Source organism: Anas platyrhynchos, chromosome 15, assembly GCF_047663525.1.
Source record: "Anas platyrhynchos isolate ZD024472 breed Pekin duck chromosome 15, IASCAAS_PekinDuck_T2T, whole genome shotgun sequence".
In the NCBI taxonomy this organism is placed as follows: domain Eukaryota; kingdom Metazoa; phylum Chordata; class Aves; order Anseriformes; family Anatidae; genus Anas; species Anas platyrhynchos.
The window spans coordinates 18221839-18240110 of NC_092601.1; the positions used below are offsets into that span (position 1 = coordinate 18221839).

At 49.3% G+C, this 18272-nt stretch overlaps 1 protein-coding gene across 2 annotated transcripts in view; it reads left to right on the plus strand.

Moving 5' to 3' along the window:
* Positions 1-18272, plus strand: part of LMF1 (lipase maturation factor 1) — a 186651-nt gene that overhangs the window by 122602 nt on the left and 45777 nt on the right. For both annotated transcript variants that reach the window (XM_027468734.3, XM_038186875.2), the window contains one exon: positions 5961-6128. In XM_027468734.3, coding sequence (XP_027324535.3) covers positions 5961-6128 — 168 coding nt within the window. The remainder of the gene's footprint in view (positions 1-5960; positions 6129-18272) is intronic.

An 18272-nucleotide genomic window follows, 5' to 3' on the forward strand; every position in this document is an offset into this window, starting at 1 on the left:
AAATGTCACAGATGTGGCAGGAAGGTTTCACCTACGCGGTGACTTTGCAAGTGCAACTCTGTGAACACAACAAAATTCCTCGGGATATTTTATAACGCAGAGGCATGAAATTGCACAGCAGAATTTTCTCCAAAGACCCTTTCCCCTCTGGCATCTGTAGCCACATGTGCAGCCATCGTTCCCCAAGAAACCCAACGCCCAGACGTGAATCATTTCTCTGATTTTTCATGCTTTTAACTTTTCATTGCTGAGGCTTCGCTCAGCCGGGAGAAGCAGGGACCTGTTTCAGCTTTGAAAAACCTTAGACAGAGGGAAGGCTGGGGAAAGGAGTTAAAAATGAAACAGCAGATTTATATATATGAAAAGTAAAAATATATGTTCTACATCTGAAGTTTATTTAGGTCCTTTGGGAGAGTGGCGCGGCACTACGTCTCTACTAAATTGCCAACATTTTATGGTCGTGCTGGCACCGAGTCAAACACACATCTCCTTGGCTTGGGTTGCTGTCTTGAAGCAGGCAGATTCCAGTATGTTTTTCTATGAACTGAATATTTCTATTGACTGGACAAGGGAAGCTCTACCCAGCAGGAACATATAGGTAACTTTTCTTTTTAACAGACCTATCGAGATTTAATTATTTCGATGTTGTGTGACTGAAGAGCCGACCCCTTGCAACCCACCCTGACATTAGATGTCTGTGTTTTAAGAGATCAACTTTTTAATTTTTCTTGTGATTTCATTTTGATTGGAAATATAATAATCAATAATTGGAAGGTTTCAAAGGAACTATATTTAAATGATTAGCTGTGGTGTATTCAAGGATGGCAGTAGCATGCACATGGAGACCTGTGCGCATGCATGTAAATATAAAATACGGCACAAGTTACAGCTGGGACTTGTGCAAGAGGCCGAGCAGTTTGCTGCTCAATTTCCTTTCTAAACCCGTGCCTACATGTGTACCTTTGTGCAAAATCGCTGTTGTTCATCAATCAAGTTGGCCGCGCATGCAGCGTGCCCACCACAAAGCCTCGCGGGCCGGGAAGCCGCAGCTCTCCGTGATCTCCCCGTTTCACGCCGAGGTGGCTGCTCACCCTGCATCACGAGAGCCGCTCCGGCCTCGCTGCAGACACGCGTCTTCCCACACTTAGCAGCAGCTGGGAGGGACCCAGTTTATCTCCCTTCTGCTCACTGCCTTTTGCTCTTCTGCACGGGCCCATTTCTGCTCGGGTTCTGGAAGCGGAGCTTTGATCTGCAGATGCGTAAGGAGGAAGGGTCAAGATCTGAAGCAGAATGGACTGGCAGAGAAACAGCCTGTTGGATCATGTTGATCAGATTACACTCCGCCATGGAGAACCCGTTTTCTTTTTTTGGTCCAAAGTACGAGAGAACTGAGAGCTTCTCTTTGAAGCCGAGAAGATGAGTTCATGCCTCAGTGCTTAGGGAAGCTGGAGAACTGTGCTTTACAGTTCATCTATACCTTCCCCAAACCTTCAGGAAAACGTTTAATAAAACTTCGCAGCCTGGCTTTCCAGGGTACTGCTCTTCTTCACGCCTTTCTCTTTGCGCCAAAGACTTCCTCTCTTTTGATCGTCTGAGCCCCTGGTGCCTGCACACCGTTAGTCAAGTGTCTGCTGCGCCAAGCCAGCCCCGGTTCTCCGGATGGAGCAGTTGCACGTTCTCACCATTTATCCATATTTGCTGCTGTTCAATTTCCTTCTCTTTTTCAAGATTTTTCTGCAGTTACATGCACTCACATTCGAGTATTTTGTTTAAGTAGGTGCTTTTCAGTGCAAGCAAATAATACTCTCTAGAGTATGTAAGATATTTATGGCTGGCTTTGTTTTTCGCAGAGCCAGATTTCTGCAATAGGCGCCCAGGGTGATATTTTGAAAGGCTGTCCGCAGTGTTGTTTTAATATTAATGCCAAGTATAATTCGGGTTATCTGAACCAATAGATAATCTGATTTTACTTTATACAAACAGGTAGAATAATGGATGTTTTGTTCACCTTTTTGAAACAGATTCATTCATAACTCGCTACTGGTTCTTGAAAGAGACCTTGTGAGTTTGTTCTGTTAAAGTGCTCAGCCGAGCGAGCAAAGACAACAGAGGCTCAGGAAGACGTGCTGCAGGTCACCGGGGAGAGAAGGAGGGGAAAAATCCATCATTGCAAGGGACAGATCTCATGTGGGATGTCTCTGGCCTCCCCCTTGTTTGTAGTCTTGAGAAAACGGTGTCTCCCCTCCCCTCTGACTTTGCAGTTGCAGTTCCTTGCACAGGAGTTTTGCTCGTGGTGAACGTATAAAATACCCAGCCCTGTTTGAGCAGCGGGTTGTTCAAGGACAATGTGGGACTTGTTTTCGTGCACATGTGGAGGAGAGCTTGGAGATTTCCCTCGGCTGGGATGGGGTATCTAACACGGATTAAATGCTCTGTCGGAGTTTATGTAATGCCATAGCAGTAAGGAGGCTGAGAGGAGGGACCGTGTGCATTTACAGTCCCCGAGAAGAGCATTTACTCTGGTGTATAATAGCCTTCTGTTGGGTTTTAGTGGCGTATAGTTTAGTAAATTAGGAGTCTTCAGGTACTTAGCACTTTAATGGTTCTCACTAAGAACATAATTAAACCATAGACCCCTTAGGGAGAAAAAACAGTTTATTGTGCATATTTTTAGAATCTGTTACCAGCCCTCATAAAACCTGGTAGATACAAGCCAGAGAACATGCCTTAGCTGGCAACCCAGAATTCATTTATCAACGCAAGCAGCCCCTGCCGAATATCGCCCCGAAGTCACACGTTACAAATCTGCCCTGTGAATTATGGAATTAATTTTCCCCAATCTTATTTCAGAACACATTTGCAGCGCAGTTTTTCTCTGGCTGCTGGAGGTGTGAGGCAGGCAGAAGGTTTATTATGCTGCACCTTGCGTTGACACTTCAAGCCAGTTTTTGCTAATCGTTTTTTTATTTAAAAAGGTTTTATGCTTCACTGAGGTACCCAGAAATGTGGCTTGTCTGAGATGGCGCTGAGCAGGGTCTCCTCTGCTCTGCTCCCCGTGCGCTGTCCTTGGGCTCGTTTGTTCAGCTGCATCTGACCTGGAGCTGCATGTTTCTGTCCACATTCACCAGGATTTCGCTGTTCTCCATGCAAGGGATCTCCCAGCTGCTTTCTAGGCTGCTTCTCCTCGCAGGGCAGCTGCGAAGCAAAGCGCAAAGCTCAAAATCCCCGGTGCAGCGAGCCGGGTGTAGAGATGCTGGAATGCATTTCCCTCCTCCCAGGCTGTGACACCACCGCCTCCGACACTGATGTTTGTGCAGGAAACAATTGCCCCGGGAAGGCTTTCGGCACGCCTGCACTCTGCAGGTTTCCCTTCGCTCCCAGCAATGTGCCCACGCATGGGGTGATGCGGGTCCCATGGTTAAGACAAGCGGGTGCCAGGCACCCCTTTGCCCTGAGCGGGGTTTTGCAGCATGGCAGGTGCCTGTGCTGGGGCTGCTGGGGCAGCTGGATTTCACACCATGCTCTGGCTCCTTGCTCCAACCCCAGCACCCTTTCCCGAGTAAACACGGTTTTCTCCCCGGGAAACCTGCACCACGCTACGCCCATGCTCGCAGCATCTGGAAGGCATCGGGAGGAACACACACGCGCAGCGCTCGCCTCCCTCGCCCTCCCCCTGCAGCCTTCCCACTCGTTGCTGAGACATGCGAGGCACTCCGCTAGCGCTCTGGTTTTGAGGTTTAGGCTCCAGAGAAGCGGCCGCGGCGGTGGGGAGGAAGGGTTCCTCGCCGATAGCCTCCCCAGAGGCTGCACTGCCAGCGGTGCTCTTATCGAGGGCATTTCTTTCCCTCTGTCAAAACAAACGCCAAGAAACCGTGCATTACTTGTGGTGTGCCTGGCGCTGGTTTAGGCTGTCAGTCGTGGCTGATGCTTGCTGTTTGGCTTATCTTGCCTGTCCTGCAGCATTGCCCCTGCTGACACCCCGATAATGTCGGTGCTGGTAATGCACAGGATGAAAACGCTGTCGTGTCTGGGAGCGAATTATTAACCCACGCCAGATTTCTTCTTTGCTTTGCTTCTCCTTTTCCCTCTTTCTACTTCAGGGCATGAATTAGGCCACAGCTAAAAAGCACAGCTGTGGGAGATAAAACACACTAGATCCATCTTGCCAAGCTGGTCTCTTCCCAAGCAAGCCCATACGAGAAGCCAAATGAGCCTAAAACACGAAATTTCTGCTGCTTTCTATCCCCGCTGCATGGGACTGGAGGTGCGATGCGCCTCAGTGTGATCACATCGTGAGGTTTAATTGCATCTGCAAGCACGTGCGTGCTTGTGTGTGTAACACAGTCCCTTCTCCATGGTCTTGGGTGCAAGTGCAGCTCACATGGACGAGGGCAGGTCCCGGTGCTGCCCCCAGCCTGCTGCCCACAGGAGATGGGGCGGCTGAGCTGCAGGACAGCTCATCTCGGGCTAAACGTCACCGCCTGTAGGACTGCCACCTCATCGAGGTCACTTTTGCTTCACGCACTGGAGAAAAAACTACGTAAAAGAAGCCAAGAAGGCAACCTGCCTTCCTGGAAAGGATGAAAGCATTTCTCAGCAATTCGGGATCGAGGTAAAAAAAATAAATAAATAAATAAATAAAACAATGAAAAAAAAAAAAAAAACAACTCTCGGTGAGCCTCCCCCAGGTTCTGGGAGCGCTCGAGAGCCGTCACGCGGGCAGATTAACTCGAACCAGCTCCCGTGCGGCGGGGAAGGGCCCTGGGTGGCAGCGGGGCCGTGGCCCCCCCGGGGTGGGGGCGTCCTGACCCCCGCCCCCGCGCTGGCCGTGCGCCCGCAGCGCTCCGCGACCCCGACACCGCTCCATCCGGTGCCACTGTCCGAGGAAGGAAGGATGCGGTCTCCTGTCCTAAGGGGTTACAGCAGCCTCAAACCCATGGAAAGCAACAAGTTTATTAGTCCCAGCTTTGCTAATAAGGAATTACAATAGTTGTGGGACTTGGCAGTGGAAGCGCGCTCAGTTGCCATGCATAGTACAATATTTTCCCTGTTTTGTTTGTATTTTTGATTGAACGACAAATAATTTAAAGATGTGTTGCGTCTCCTTCAATTAAAACTCGCCTCTTCATCCTCTCCGTTTTTCTGCCACGGTTTTAAAACAATGCTAATGAATTTGAGCTCGTCAGACATGCTAAGGTGAATCGTTAGCTTCTTTCTTCTCTGTTTAGATTGCAGCATTTCTCAGGGTTGCGGTTATTAACATATCGTGGGTTGTTTTCTTTGTAAAATTTGCAGCTTTATTGTACTGGATGGAAGATCTCCCAGCGTCAAAAAATTTCAGGCGAATAGAAGAATAATATTGTCACAAGGCCAGCATGTAAATACCTTAAACCAATATAGCGTGTTTAGAGGAATTATATTTTCCTCTCCCGAATTATGATTTTGGAAGGCAACCCTACCACCACATTTATTTCAAATTTAAACATTTTGAAAGAGTATCTCCTAGGTTTTGAAATCTGGTTTCCATTCCTGTCTCTCTTTGACCTGCTGCGTGACCCCAAGAAAATCTTTTTCTCAGTTTCTGTATCTGCTCAGTTGCTCTCAGGGTCTCCAGCACTTCGGCAGTGATTTAACGTCAGTCAGCATGGCGCTATGTGCAACGCTGCAGTATTAAATACGAGGGGGGCAGTTGGAGAAGAATGTTTTCTGGTTATGTCAAGAAATTAGATAATTAAAACTCTTTTTAAAAAAAAAAAATAAGATGTATTGCTTTAAGAATTCTTGGGTTTTGCATGGAAAAAAAAATCTGGATGAAGTAATTTTCTGTAAATGAAATGCTCAGAGGCAGGGGATGGTTCTGCAAGCGAGCATGGGCAAGGAGGGAAAGGGGCTGCACAGTGCCATGGTTGTCCCAAAGATGGGCTGCAGGAGGGGACTGACCTCGTGTGTTCATCTTTCAGACCCAGCCGGTGCCCAACCCCATCGCCTATTTCATGCACCGCTCGCCGTGGTGGTTCCATCAGTTCGAGACGCTCTTCAACCACTTCATCGAGCTGGTGGTGCCCTTCTTCATCTTCCTGGGACGGCGGATGTGCATCGTGCATGGCGTCCTGCAGATCCTTTTCCAGGTGAGGTGCTCCTGGCGTTGTTTCCCTCATCCCCATCCCCTCGCAGCGCATAGCATCCCACGGGGGTGATGTGCCGGAGCAGGAGCTCTCCGTGCTGCTCTGTGCCGTGCTGCAGCCCATCCTGCCCGAACCGGAGCAGCACCCAAGGGAACTGACTCAAGGAGTCAGGTCAAGAGTTCAGGTTCGAGTGAGTCAGGATGATTCAGAGCTGCTCGCTCTTGGCCTTTGGGTAGCTCGCACTGCCCCTGGCATGTTGCTGGAGATGTGCTGCCCTGGCCTCGGGTTTGGTTTCCGTTCACATGGATGGCAGAGAAACAACGCAGGACTAGCACAGGGTCTGATTCTGCAGGGGCCAGGAGGCCGTGGATGGTCAGGATCAATACTTGCATAATTAATGTGTAAGGGCTGTTCTTTATCTCTGAAAATTTTTGAATAGTTTATTTTTTTGTTTGGTTTTTTTTTTTTTGTGTTTTGTTTTTTTTTTTTACAGCCACCAGATTTACTGAGCCTAGGTTCATTGTGAAAAGTTTTTCTTCAAAAATTAATAGCGTTCATGTTTCAGTTGTTATTGGTTTTTCACGTAAAATAAATATATCTCTAGCTGTGCAAAAGTTAGAGGAAAGAAGTTCCTGACCATATGCTTTCTGAGACCCCCTCTGATTTCTCTTTTCTGTCCCCGGATAATTGAAAGACCTCTCTAAAGCCCAGCACCTTTCACAGCGCAGCTTTCAGCTCTTGCTCACTGCAGGCTTTGTTCAATATCATTTCGGCATCATGAAATTCATACGCTGTAGCTGTTACTGCTTCCTGTAAATACGTGTGATGATTAAACTGGAGAACAGCTTATAAACTATATTGTTAAACCACAAAAATGCTGATCAGATTTTAAAGGGCTGACATAAAAGTCACGGGATTTGTGCGCTCGCGGAGGAGCCTGCTCTTTCTCTGGCTTCCCAAACACGTCCTCTTGTGTCTGGGTACCACCGAGCACACAACTCGTAACCGTGATTGCTCGGCACAGCCTTTGGCATCAGGTTTTGATGTGGTGGGATCTTAGCGGGTGGCTGGAGGTCCCAGGAGCGGGGCAGAAGGTGGCTGCTGAGCACCGCAGCTGCGACCTCGGAGGTGCCAGGGCCCCGCTCCACCACGTGCTGGTTGTGTTTGTGGCAGGCTTTGCGTGTGGTTTTTGCAGTGGAACTGGGAAGATCCCATTCAGCCCAGCCCTAAAAGTGGACAACCTGCGCTTCTGTTTCATTGACGAAGCAGAACATCCCCTGCTGGCTGCTGCTCGAGAAGGGAGCGGGGCGTTGGGACGGAGCTGATGGAAATCGGATTAGCAGATAGGCGAGCAGAAATCCTTCTGCACGTGGAGCAGTGCAGGGAGGGTGGCGATGGCTCCTTCTCAAGGCAAATAGACCCGGAAAGGACCAGAGCACAGCACGGTGAGCGGCCCCTCGGAAAACGAAGCCGTGGTGCCAAATTGCAGGCTTTGGCACGGCTCTGCAAGTCTCAGAGCTGCCGTGCTCTGCTCGGCTCCGCGTTGACAGAAAAATAATAACCTGATAGACTGAGACGATGCTGCTTCATCTTCGCATCTCTGCCAGAGGAGACTTTTTATGTTCCTCTCCTGCCTTCCTCGGCTCCGGGCTGCCCAGGGCTTGCCCTGCTCCTGTGCAGGGGCTGGTGCTGAGCAGGGCAGCGCCGCTGCCACCGCTCCTCCGCGGGCCCCTACCCGGCAGCGCCGTCGTTTGTGTGCTGGGGACTTGAGACAGAGCCACTGGGATCTGAAAGAGCAAACTACATACAATAAAGGCCCATAATGACATATTGTAAATGCATGCATCTAACCACCCTTTAATTGGCGCTTTATTGATAGTTTGCAATTACTGACTTATTTCTATCATGAGGGGAGTCTGCAAAGGAAAAAAGGGACCCAGTGTAAAATGCAGCTCTGGTGCATTTATAGCATTTCAACAAAAACCTGTTTATTTAATATTTACTGCCCTTTTCTTCATTCAGAATGACTTTTATTGACAATACTTCTGCTCTGCAAAGGAAGCAATAAAGTTTAATGTTGATATACCACTTAATTCTGCTTTTCAAGATTTGAATTGACATTACATGCAAGTTTTATTGGACATTTTATAATTGTTATTGGAGTCATGGTGGCTAGGTTGAGTGAGTGTATTTTTCCAGATTCCAACTGGCCTGGAGAATATTGCTTTGTCAGGAGCCCAAAAAAAGTTGTGCTTCTAAAAAAAAAAAAAAAAAAAGCCACCCCCACGCCCCCAAGTGTGAACTTACTCTTCTTGCCCAGTTCAGGTTTGTAAGGAAAAAGGCTTAGTGAGCAGGCAGCGCGTTCGGAAACAGCCCTGCGGAAGGGCTCGGGCGCCACCGGCTCGGCTCTGTCCCCAGCCGGATCGCTGGGCAGTCACGGCCACCCCTTGTGCAGGAGATTTGGGTGTTAGCGAGTGAATTTCGGCATGTCTCTGCACCATCCCCTTCTTTTGCTCATGCCCTGCGTCCTCGTGCGCCCTGCTGGTCCCAGGATGAGTGCCTGGAGCCCACGACCTCCCTCCGTTTTGTGGCTTCGTGTGCATTGGTGCTGCTGGCAGCGTGCTCCTACGAGTGGGAGCATGTTTGGGATCTCACATGAGTCCTCCATAACTTGAACTTGCAGAATTTTCCCCGTTTGGCCACTTTTTGATCTCAAATAAGTTGAAGAGTTTTATTTATTGCACATACCTCAATATAAATAGGCTTTGCTTGCAAAGAAGAAAAAAAATCCAGGAGTGAGTTGAATGCTGGCCAGTTCCCATTAGAAAAATCATTCTTCACTGTTGCTAACCACCAGGCTGGGGAGAGCTTTGTGATGTCCAGCTGTGGGTGTAGCATGCAGGACATCTGCAACCGGAGATCTTCTTGATCAAATCGCGGCGCCCGGAGCACATTTGCCAGGATCAAAGGTGAGCTGAGAGAAAACGTTGTCCAAGATTTCACAGCAGAGGGGCCAGGCCCCATCAGCAGCTCGTCCCCAGCCAGGCTGCTCATCTCCTGCATGCCTGGTGCTCATCTTCAGCACCAATGATTCCCTGCTCCCAAAAGCAGAGACTCCCAACCTCCAGTTTACATGGGTGAACTTCACCCCGTGAGGCTTTTTTCTTCCTCTCATGTCTCCGGGATCTGACCTCCGTGGCTTTCTGAGACCCAGAGCAGTGCGCTGAGCCACCCCACCCGCAGGGGAGCCTGCTCTAAAGATCTCAGCTGGCATGGAAGTACGAGCAGGTGATGGTGGCAAAGTCTCCCCCGTGGGCTGTATGCGCTCAGAGCATCATTTTGCATGTAGAAAGAAATCGTAGATGAATGGCAGCCAGTTATAGAGGACCTCCAATGTAAATATTCGGTATTGTTTCAAAAAAACATTTTCTAGCATTTACGGTACGTAGAAATCCAAATCTAAAACAGAAATTAAAGTAAATGGACGTTTAACTTTTCAACATCGTTAGGGATTTATTGTAAGCAGGTGCCAGACTCGACGTGCCGAGCAACACTGCTGCAAATTGTCTCTGCCAGGAATAAGGCTGGAGGAGAGACGTACGGCTCGGCCCCTTCCCTGCTCCGTTCTGCACTGCAGCCCTGTAAAAACAGGCTGGTGAGAAAGGTCCAGTCTGAGCCACAGAAACCTCCAAACATGCCTGAGGTGGAGTTTGCCCTCTGCTCGTATATAATCAGGAGTATTCAGAGTTGTGGAGAGTTCGCCAAATACTGAAAGCTTTTTGCTGCCATTTTTTTGTGGCGTTCCTGGAGAGCGTGGGCACGTTTTGCAGCACTGTGAAGAGGCAGGACCGTGTTCACCAAGATGTTTATACCCAGAGCATTGGGTTTAAACTATTAGCATTAGGGTTGGGGGTTCAGACACCCACCCTAACCCTAACGGATGGACTTGTTTTCACTGAATGTGTCCGGGTGTTGGCTGTTGAGTGTGATGGTCACTTAATGGGCTGGAGATGGAGGATTTTGGGAAATTCAGTTCATCTCCAGCCACGTGGAAGTCCGTGCTTGTGCATGGTACGGGGCGGGCAGAAACCAGAGCTCTGTGTGCCACAGTGTGGGAAAGCCACACGCTGCAGCCACCGGTGGTTGCAGGGCCACTGGTCAATGTTTCACAAATAATTGATGGCTGATTATTTCATTTGGGGTCTGCTGGTACCGCCTGGCTGGTTTTCTAGCAGTATGGGGGCTGAGCCACAAAATACACACATAGAACTAAAGCACCCTCGCAGTTCATGAGAAATCAAGGCCAAGATGCGGTTGCAGGTATCTAGAGATGGAAGAAGAGGTCTTGGAGTCTCTGGAGACCCCAGGTGAGGTCTGGACCTCGTTGTTCTTGTAGAGGCATCAAGCCAGAGCCTCTCTGTGCCTTAAAGAGCTTCTGGTTTTGAAGGGCAGGAGGATGAAAGTGTGAACGGGGAGAGGGGAAGCAGCAAGGGGAAGACAAATCCTTGCTCCTACTCGTGATCCAGCAGTGCTCAGGGGTCAGCCCCCTCCCCACCAAACCCGTGAGAGCGCCGCTTTGTCTCTCCCTTCTCCCTGCGCTGCCGTTTCCATCCCCTGTGCGCACGCGCCCAGCGTTGCGCGGCCGTAGGTCCGTCCCTGCGCTCACCACCCACGGCCAGAGGCGAGTGCGAGGGTCCGGGAGTGAAACCCGAGAGGGTGAACAAACAGCTCCACGCTGCTTTGCGGGTGTTTTCGCTGCTCTGCGGAGCTGGCTCCTAAAACCCTGAAGCTGCATGTTTTTCACGACGTCTAATGCGCAGCTTACACCAGCAAACGTATTTCTTGGCTCCGTAAGCCAGGCTGTAAAATTACACTGCTTGGCAAGCTGGGTTGATGAGGGGAAACGAGAGGGAAGCCAAAAAGCGAGGAAAAAGCCACCTTGCCCCCATGAGCTGGCAGGTAGTGCCGGGCTCGGCTGTGCGGCAAGGCGGCGTGCAGGGCCGGGGGCTGAGGTTTCCTACAGCCCTGGGGTGGTTTTGGCTGTGCCAGGGGGCGAAGGAGCTTCAGCATCATAAAAGTAAAATAAATAAATATAATAATGTCATATAACAGTAAATGGAAAGTGTAAAGCTAGAAAGCTAGTACTGTTGGAGAAGGGGGGTCATTCCTTTGCTTCCAGGGTGCTGTTCTAAGTAAAAGTTATACAGACACGGTTTGGGATTTTCAGGATGCAGGGAGAGTTTTAGGCCCTCAAACCCGTTTTGAATTGTTTTTGAACCCTGGATTTGAATGAGATTTTGGGGCCTGATCCCTTCCATGGCCCCAGAAAACTCCTGGTGCCTCCTGCTGCATGGAGCATCCCCCGTGCAGCCTGAGGACTGGGGATGCTGGTGCTGGGAGGAGATCAGCATAAAACGGGACAGAAATACCCCAAAAGAGCTGGAGCCTCGGGGCTGTCCCTCATCCTTGTCCCATGGAGGCTTGGCAGGGGTTTTAAGTCAGTTTGGTCCGAGGTTGTGTTCAGCAGGAGCCGTACGTAAAAGGGAGAAACGACAACGCCAAGAGCAAAGCTGAATTCCAGGCTTGTGGAAGGGGAAGATAAAACCCTCCGCAGCCAAACCCCAGCCTGATTCAGAGCGCTGACAAACAAAGCTCCTGGGGCAGCTCTCGGGGTCCGTCCAAGGAGCTGCACGGGGAAGCGGCAGTTTTACGAGCTGGTGGAGGGCCAGGGGCAGGGGCCCTGCCAGCGAGCCCCCGCTGCAGGAACCTCTGCTCCTTCCCCTCAGACAGGGAGCCCCAAACGCTGCTGCGCCGGCACCGCACCGAGACCCAGCCCTGCGCTCCCGGCATCCCTGCAGAGGGATGCAGCCAGGAGAGAGGGCAGCACAATCATTTTCCTGGCTTTTCTCTTTCTTTTTTTTTTTTTTTTTCTTTAAAGCAGAAAACAGTTGTTGATTAAATAGATATTTTCTGCCCTCCCTCCCCCCCCTCTTTTTTTCTTTTTCGGCTTGGACAAACCCCAACCTCCTAAAGATTTTGATGGGGACGATCCTTTTCCCCTCTCTTTTCCAAAGCTGTGCATGAGAAGGGAAGCATGGCTTTTTCCCCTCTCTTTGGGGAGGACCAAGCCCCCCGCTTCCAGCGCTGCTGCCACGCCACAAGATGTTAGAGGGATGAACTACCCCTCCAGCCACACACACACAAATTAAATCAGGCTGTTGCAGTGCCACAGCTGCAACATATTGTGTTGCTAACTTAGGAGGTAGCAGAGGTCACAGCAGCAGCCCAGAGAGAAGGAACAAAAATTAAACAGCTCCCCCCCTTTCCTGCAGAAAGTGTCTGAATCCAGTGTTTGTTTTCACTTGTCAGATACGGGCTCGGTTTTGTTCTTTTTCTTACACTGGTGTAAATCAGATGTGGCTCCAGGAGGATTGCCAGGGTTGCACAGTCCCACAGGTCTCGTGGCAGAAGAATCAGGTCCTTCGATTCTGCTTTAATTACGCACCTATTGAATATTTGCACTGCTCAGGTAGTTGTTTTTTCTTTCCTGACACAGCACAGTGTCATGACCATACAAACACAGCACGCACGCAAATAAAACCACTGCCCCCTTTGCCGTATGAGCCAGGGCTGCTGCCTGATGGTAGGCAAGAGGCAGAAATTTTGGGCATCCATCCTGCAGTTCAGCACGTGAGTAAGCTTGAATGGAGACCACAGGCAGTAATTCTCCACGAGATATCCCCAGGCCAGCCCTGATTTCACTTGCAGTAGGCCGGCTCCGTGGCGAGGTCGGGTGCGAGGTCCCCGCGGCGGGCGGTGGGTGTGCGCTCCCCAGGCTGGGGCACAGCGGAGGAAATTCAGCGTTCCCCAAAGCCCAAATTCTGTTGATTTTGTTGTGGTTTAGAAAGAAACAACAAACAGAAAACGTCCCAGGAAAATTAACAACAGAACGTTAAGTTTGCTGCTAAGGGAGAAACGGTCCGCTGGAAAATAGTTTTGCAGCTCAGTTGTTTAAAAATCTGGTTTGGACTCGGGTCCGAGATGGAGGCTACAGGGCGAGCAGTTGAAAAGGTTGTTGGGAACCTGGAAGGGCCAGGCTGGGACTAGGAAATTCGCTCGGTGCTGCTGCAGCCCCAGATCCCTGGGGCTGGCACTGGGCACCCATCCTTGAGCAGCTGGCCCTGGCGCAGCCCCAGCTCTGTTGGTACCATCAGCAAAACAAGAGGAATGGGAAATCAGAGGAGCTGGAGGCAGACTTTCTGCTGCATTTAAGCCACCTTAAATTAAATAACAAGCTGTTCAAAAAAAAAAAAAAATCCAACTTAAGCAGGCAGAGCTCAAACTATTCAATCACTCCTATATTTGGTTTCACATCCAGCTTGATAATATCTGTTGCCATACCGGACACAAGAATACCAGCACATACCACCCCAGATCAGTAAATAACGCTGCTCATATAATGGTGTCTGGTATTAGTTAGCAACAAGTTAAGTTCTTGCATTTTGCAGTAGTCAGAGTGACTTCGAAACACTTACTGTTAGCCATGGGAGTGCATTTAATTAGCTTCTGATTCAGGGGGCTGGGGGCTTTTTCTTTTCTTTTCTTTCTTTTTTTTTTTTTTAAATCATTAAATAAAGTGTCACCCCTAGCCAGTGCTGTAAACTCTATTTTGATTGTGGCTGCAATAACCCCTTTGGGCGTCATTCAAATTGTACTAAACAGTTTCTGGAGAGCGCTGGTTTCTCTCAAAATAAACCAAAGTCCGGCTTTGACAAGCTCTAATGAAAAACAAATTGTTATATTACTTAGAAAAATAATTTGAAGGAAGTCTGAATTAGTTGTAAAGGTGGAAAAGGTTCAGCTACTTGAAAATAGAAATTTGGAAGGTATTTATTTTAACCATTAAGCCAGCAGCCTTGAAATACAGCCTTGTTTGTTACAGAATGCGCCTAACGAGAGACATGAATCATGCTGTTAATCAGTATGGGAACTTGATTAATTGGAAAGGGGACCGTCAGTGACTCCAAAAGGCGGAGTCGCCTGGCAGCAGTCTGACACGAAGCCCTGGAGCTGGTGTGATTTACCATCAGTCATTCTGCTGGCACTCGGAGGGAAGCTTTGGAGGGATCCCACAGCCTCGGGTTTGCGGGTTGTTGTTTTTTTAAATTGAGAATAAAATGTGGTTATTTAGGACGCTGTCAGCCTTTGATTTTTGGTGCCTCCGAGTTCGGTTGTCCAACTTGCAGCGAGCTCAGGGCCTGGCTCTGCATGGAGGAGGGCTCCGCTCCTCCCGGCAGCATCTCGTCGGGGTGTCCCAGGCCAGGCACCCGCTGCTGCGCCTCTGCTGCTGGTGGAGGCCTTGCTTATCAACCCTGAGAGGCAGCTTGGACACCCAGCTATGAAATCACATTTGCATGGGAGGCCCCAGCGATGGGAAGTGCTGCCATGGCTATAAAATCGCAGCAGGAAGGCTCGTATTAATTTTCGCTGTTGACTGGGGCCAGGAAGAGCTGGAGTGAGTGTGGCCCTCCCAAAGCACTGTTTTTTTTTTCAGATCCGGGTGAATTGGCCTCCATGTGGCAGGGTGGGAAGGACCCTGGGGCCGTATCAGGGCTGATCCAGCTCCATCAGGCTCCCAGAGCACCCATGGGTGCTGTCTGAACGAGGCCATCTGAGCAGCGCTGGCCCTGTTGGTGCTGTCAGTGTCGTGTCCAGAGGTGTATTAAATGCCATGGCTGACATCCACCAAGGGAAGAGCCTGTAGAGTACTTGGGCTCATAGGGCTGTTGGGCAGGGTTGTTATTGGTTTGGGTTTTTTCCCTGCTTTAATTTTCCATTGGCTTTTCAAGATCTCTCTGAGATTCAGAGGCGTCGCGTTCGCAGTGCTCCAGTAGGATTCCAGGTGCTTGGGCTCGAAGAGAAAAATCAATTACGACGATGTTGTCAGTGAAACTATACGAGTTGGCGAGGCTGCAACAGCGTTGAAACATCTGCACTTCCCAGATGTGATTCTCTCCGTACGATGCTGCAGCTTTTGGGCCCGAACGAGGATGGGAGATGAAGTATGTGCTGCACATGTGAGTGCACGTATGTGTGAGTGTACGTATGGAGCATCGCCTAATGGGAGCCAGACTGCCCATAAACCAGGGATGTTACTGAAGTCAGTGACATGAGCTTGAACATGCACTGCTGCCATATTTCCAGCGATGATTATTTATTTGTGTTTAGGTGGAGCTGCTAAAGCCGTTACGATCCATCACGTTGCCCAAGCCAAAGCACTCACCCACTAACGTGTCAAATATCTGTGTAAGCTGTAGGTTCGTGCAATTTTAGTGTCGTGGCTTTAAGTGATGGTAAAGTTCGGAGTGAAACCACTTGCTTTGTACCATATTCCTGATTTGAAGTGGTCGCACTGCATCTTCCCAGCCCTTGGCTCTCGCTGACTCTTTGCCAGTGGTTGGCATCGCTTTCCAGCAGTGTAGCAGTGGTGCTGTTGGGATTTGGGTTTCTGTCTCCCTAACATCCAGATTTCAGGACCTTTAAATAATGTTTTACATTGATATTAAAAAAAAAAAAAAAAAAGTAATAATCAGAACAGCCTAACTGGAAACAGATGGCAGATAATGAACTTTTTTTAAAGGAACTTTATAATAGATGTATTCTGGAGAGTCATTTAATGGTGTCAGATATAGACGTGTGAAGACAGAATGTGCCTATTTGAGAAGTGGAAGTGTCTGGGAGTGGGCTGTTGCCTTTGGAGCATTTGCTTGTGTTTGAGGAGAATTTTTCTGCGTAGTTAACAGCTACAGAGAGCTGGCTGCCTGAAATGAGGGGTTCCTACCATTGCTGCTCTTTCCTCTTTCCTCTGGTGTCACTGTCTGTTGTAGCAGTTTAGATTATGCTCCTAGCCTTGGGTTTCTGGGTCCTGGTTAGCAAAGCCAGGTAGCCCGGTGGGCCAGAGCTCTTCTGAAGGAGCTGTCCCCAAAGTGCAGATGAAAATCTGACTGTGCTGACCCTGACAGATCTTCCCTGGGTGTAACCAGTGCGACTCCGAGTCCGCTGACACGTACCTGTGTGCCCAGATGCCACCCAGTGTCCTCCCATGTAGTGAACCCTTTTTTTTTGTTATTAATTTGAGTATTTCCGTAAGTTATTTTCTGCTAGGTTAATTTAGGGCGTCATTCATGCATTTGTTGATATGTGGGGAGTGTGGTTCAAGCACACCTTGTATCAGCTGAGCATGCATCTGTAAAAATGCCCCCAGATTGGAGATGCAAGTTCCACCAGTATCCCTTGCATAAAAAACAAATACCTTCAATTAAACCCATAAAAATGAATCCCGTGCAATTCCAGGCTGAGGACAAAACCCTGAAACTTGGTGTCCAGGCTGCTGAGGGATGGAAGTAAAGATGAATTTCGTAGTGTCCTGCTTCAATGAAAATAACTCACTTGCTTGTTCTGGGCCAAGTTGCTGGGTTTAATGTTTCTCTGTAATGATGCTGCCTCCAGAGAGGTTTTATTTTGATTTGGAAGTGTTGGGATGAGGATGCGGCCCTGGGATGCTTTAGCCCACACGCAGTTTACACAGCTGTATTATCTGAGTCCCCAGGCACCACCAAAGACATTATCTCCTTGGTGATGCAACAGCTAGAAATCGCAGGAAACCTGTGTCACTCAGTGCTTTCATCTTCCTATAAAAACGAGGTTTTCTTGGAGCCGGTGACTCAGAGAAGTCGCCGACGGGTGCAAGATACCCCTCGAGCAGCTGTGCTTCGTTTGCCACCCTGGCTGCAGCAGGAGGCAGGCGTGGAGCCGTGCCGGGGTGGGATTGGGGACGCTGCACTGGGGCCAGCAGCGATCCGCAGCCGGGGAGCACTCCCTAAACCCAAATCTCCCCTTTTTTGCACTCTGCATTTGCAAAAGGATGGTGGGTTTTGTTTGCTGCCATCAGCTGAGTCGGTGGCTGATCTCGGCGGGGTCTCAAGCCCCAAAATACCTTGATGCAACCGGTGTTCATGTCACGGGGCTGCACCTCTCTTACTTTTCTCCAAGGGACTCCTGTGGCTTAGCTTAATTTCTCCCAGGAGCACGCAGGTTTGTCCACGGGAGGCGTTCTTGATTAACTGCTTGTTTCACACACGTGCAACCCACTTTGAAGATGGGTTAAGCTGAACAGGAACCACACAGGTTTTTTTCTGGGAGTGGTGTCCACATATGGAGTTATTCAGGAAGAGATATGGCACTTCAGATTTACACCCTACTTTAATTAGAAAAACTTGCAAGCCCAGAGAAACTCTAGACCGGTGCCAGTTTTACAGACTGAGAAAGAAAGTGGCCTGAAACAATGTTCTCTGCTCATCGCATCGGCACTTCTCGTGACTTGTGTTGATGAGAGAAGAGATGAAAGAAAATCCCAGAGGCTGATTCATTCGGCTAATAAAGCTCCAAGGATCTGAACCGTCTGACAACTTGCAAAGCTTGTTCCCTTCCATGAAACGTACTGTCCCTGAGCTGGTGCTAGTGGTAGCTGGAACACCAATGCACGCGTAGCACCGAATCGCAGAAACCATTTGTGCAAAGTGGGACCTCGGAGAAGGTCTAGCAGGAATGCTCACAAAATAGCAATAACTCCATAGTTTGGAAACATTTAGCACAATATTGTGCTTTGTGTAGCATGGCAGTCAGGTTTGCTGGGTCTTGTGGATTGATTTCTTTCGCTTTGCAAGCAAGGAAGCAGAGAGGAGAGGGTCAGATGTTCTGAGAAACCCTTCTGGCAGGGGCAGGTTGCTGCTTGGCTGCCCCTCTTGCTCCTGGAGTGCTCCTGTATAATTTTAGCTGGTTTTTGTAGTATTTTGTTCTGCTCTGAGCTTGCACCAGCAGCCCAGCCTGTAGCCATTCTGGCCAGCTCAGCACCAGCAGCTTGAGGCAGGCTCGAAGGCACATTCAAAGACGTGCTCACATCACTTCACTCTACTAGCTGCACCGGTTGTTTCCTTCTGAGGCTCATCTTTTTCCTGGTGACAAAAAAACTGATGAATTTCTTTTCATCCTTACCATAACCAGCTCATCTGCAGGAGCCGTTTTTACCCCGTTTCAATGTTTTTTGCTAAAACTTGCCTGGCTGCTGGGATCTGTGCCGTTCCCTGC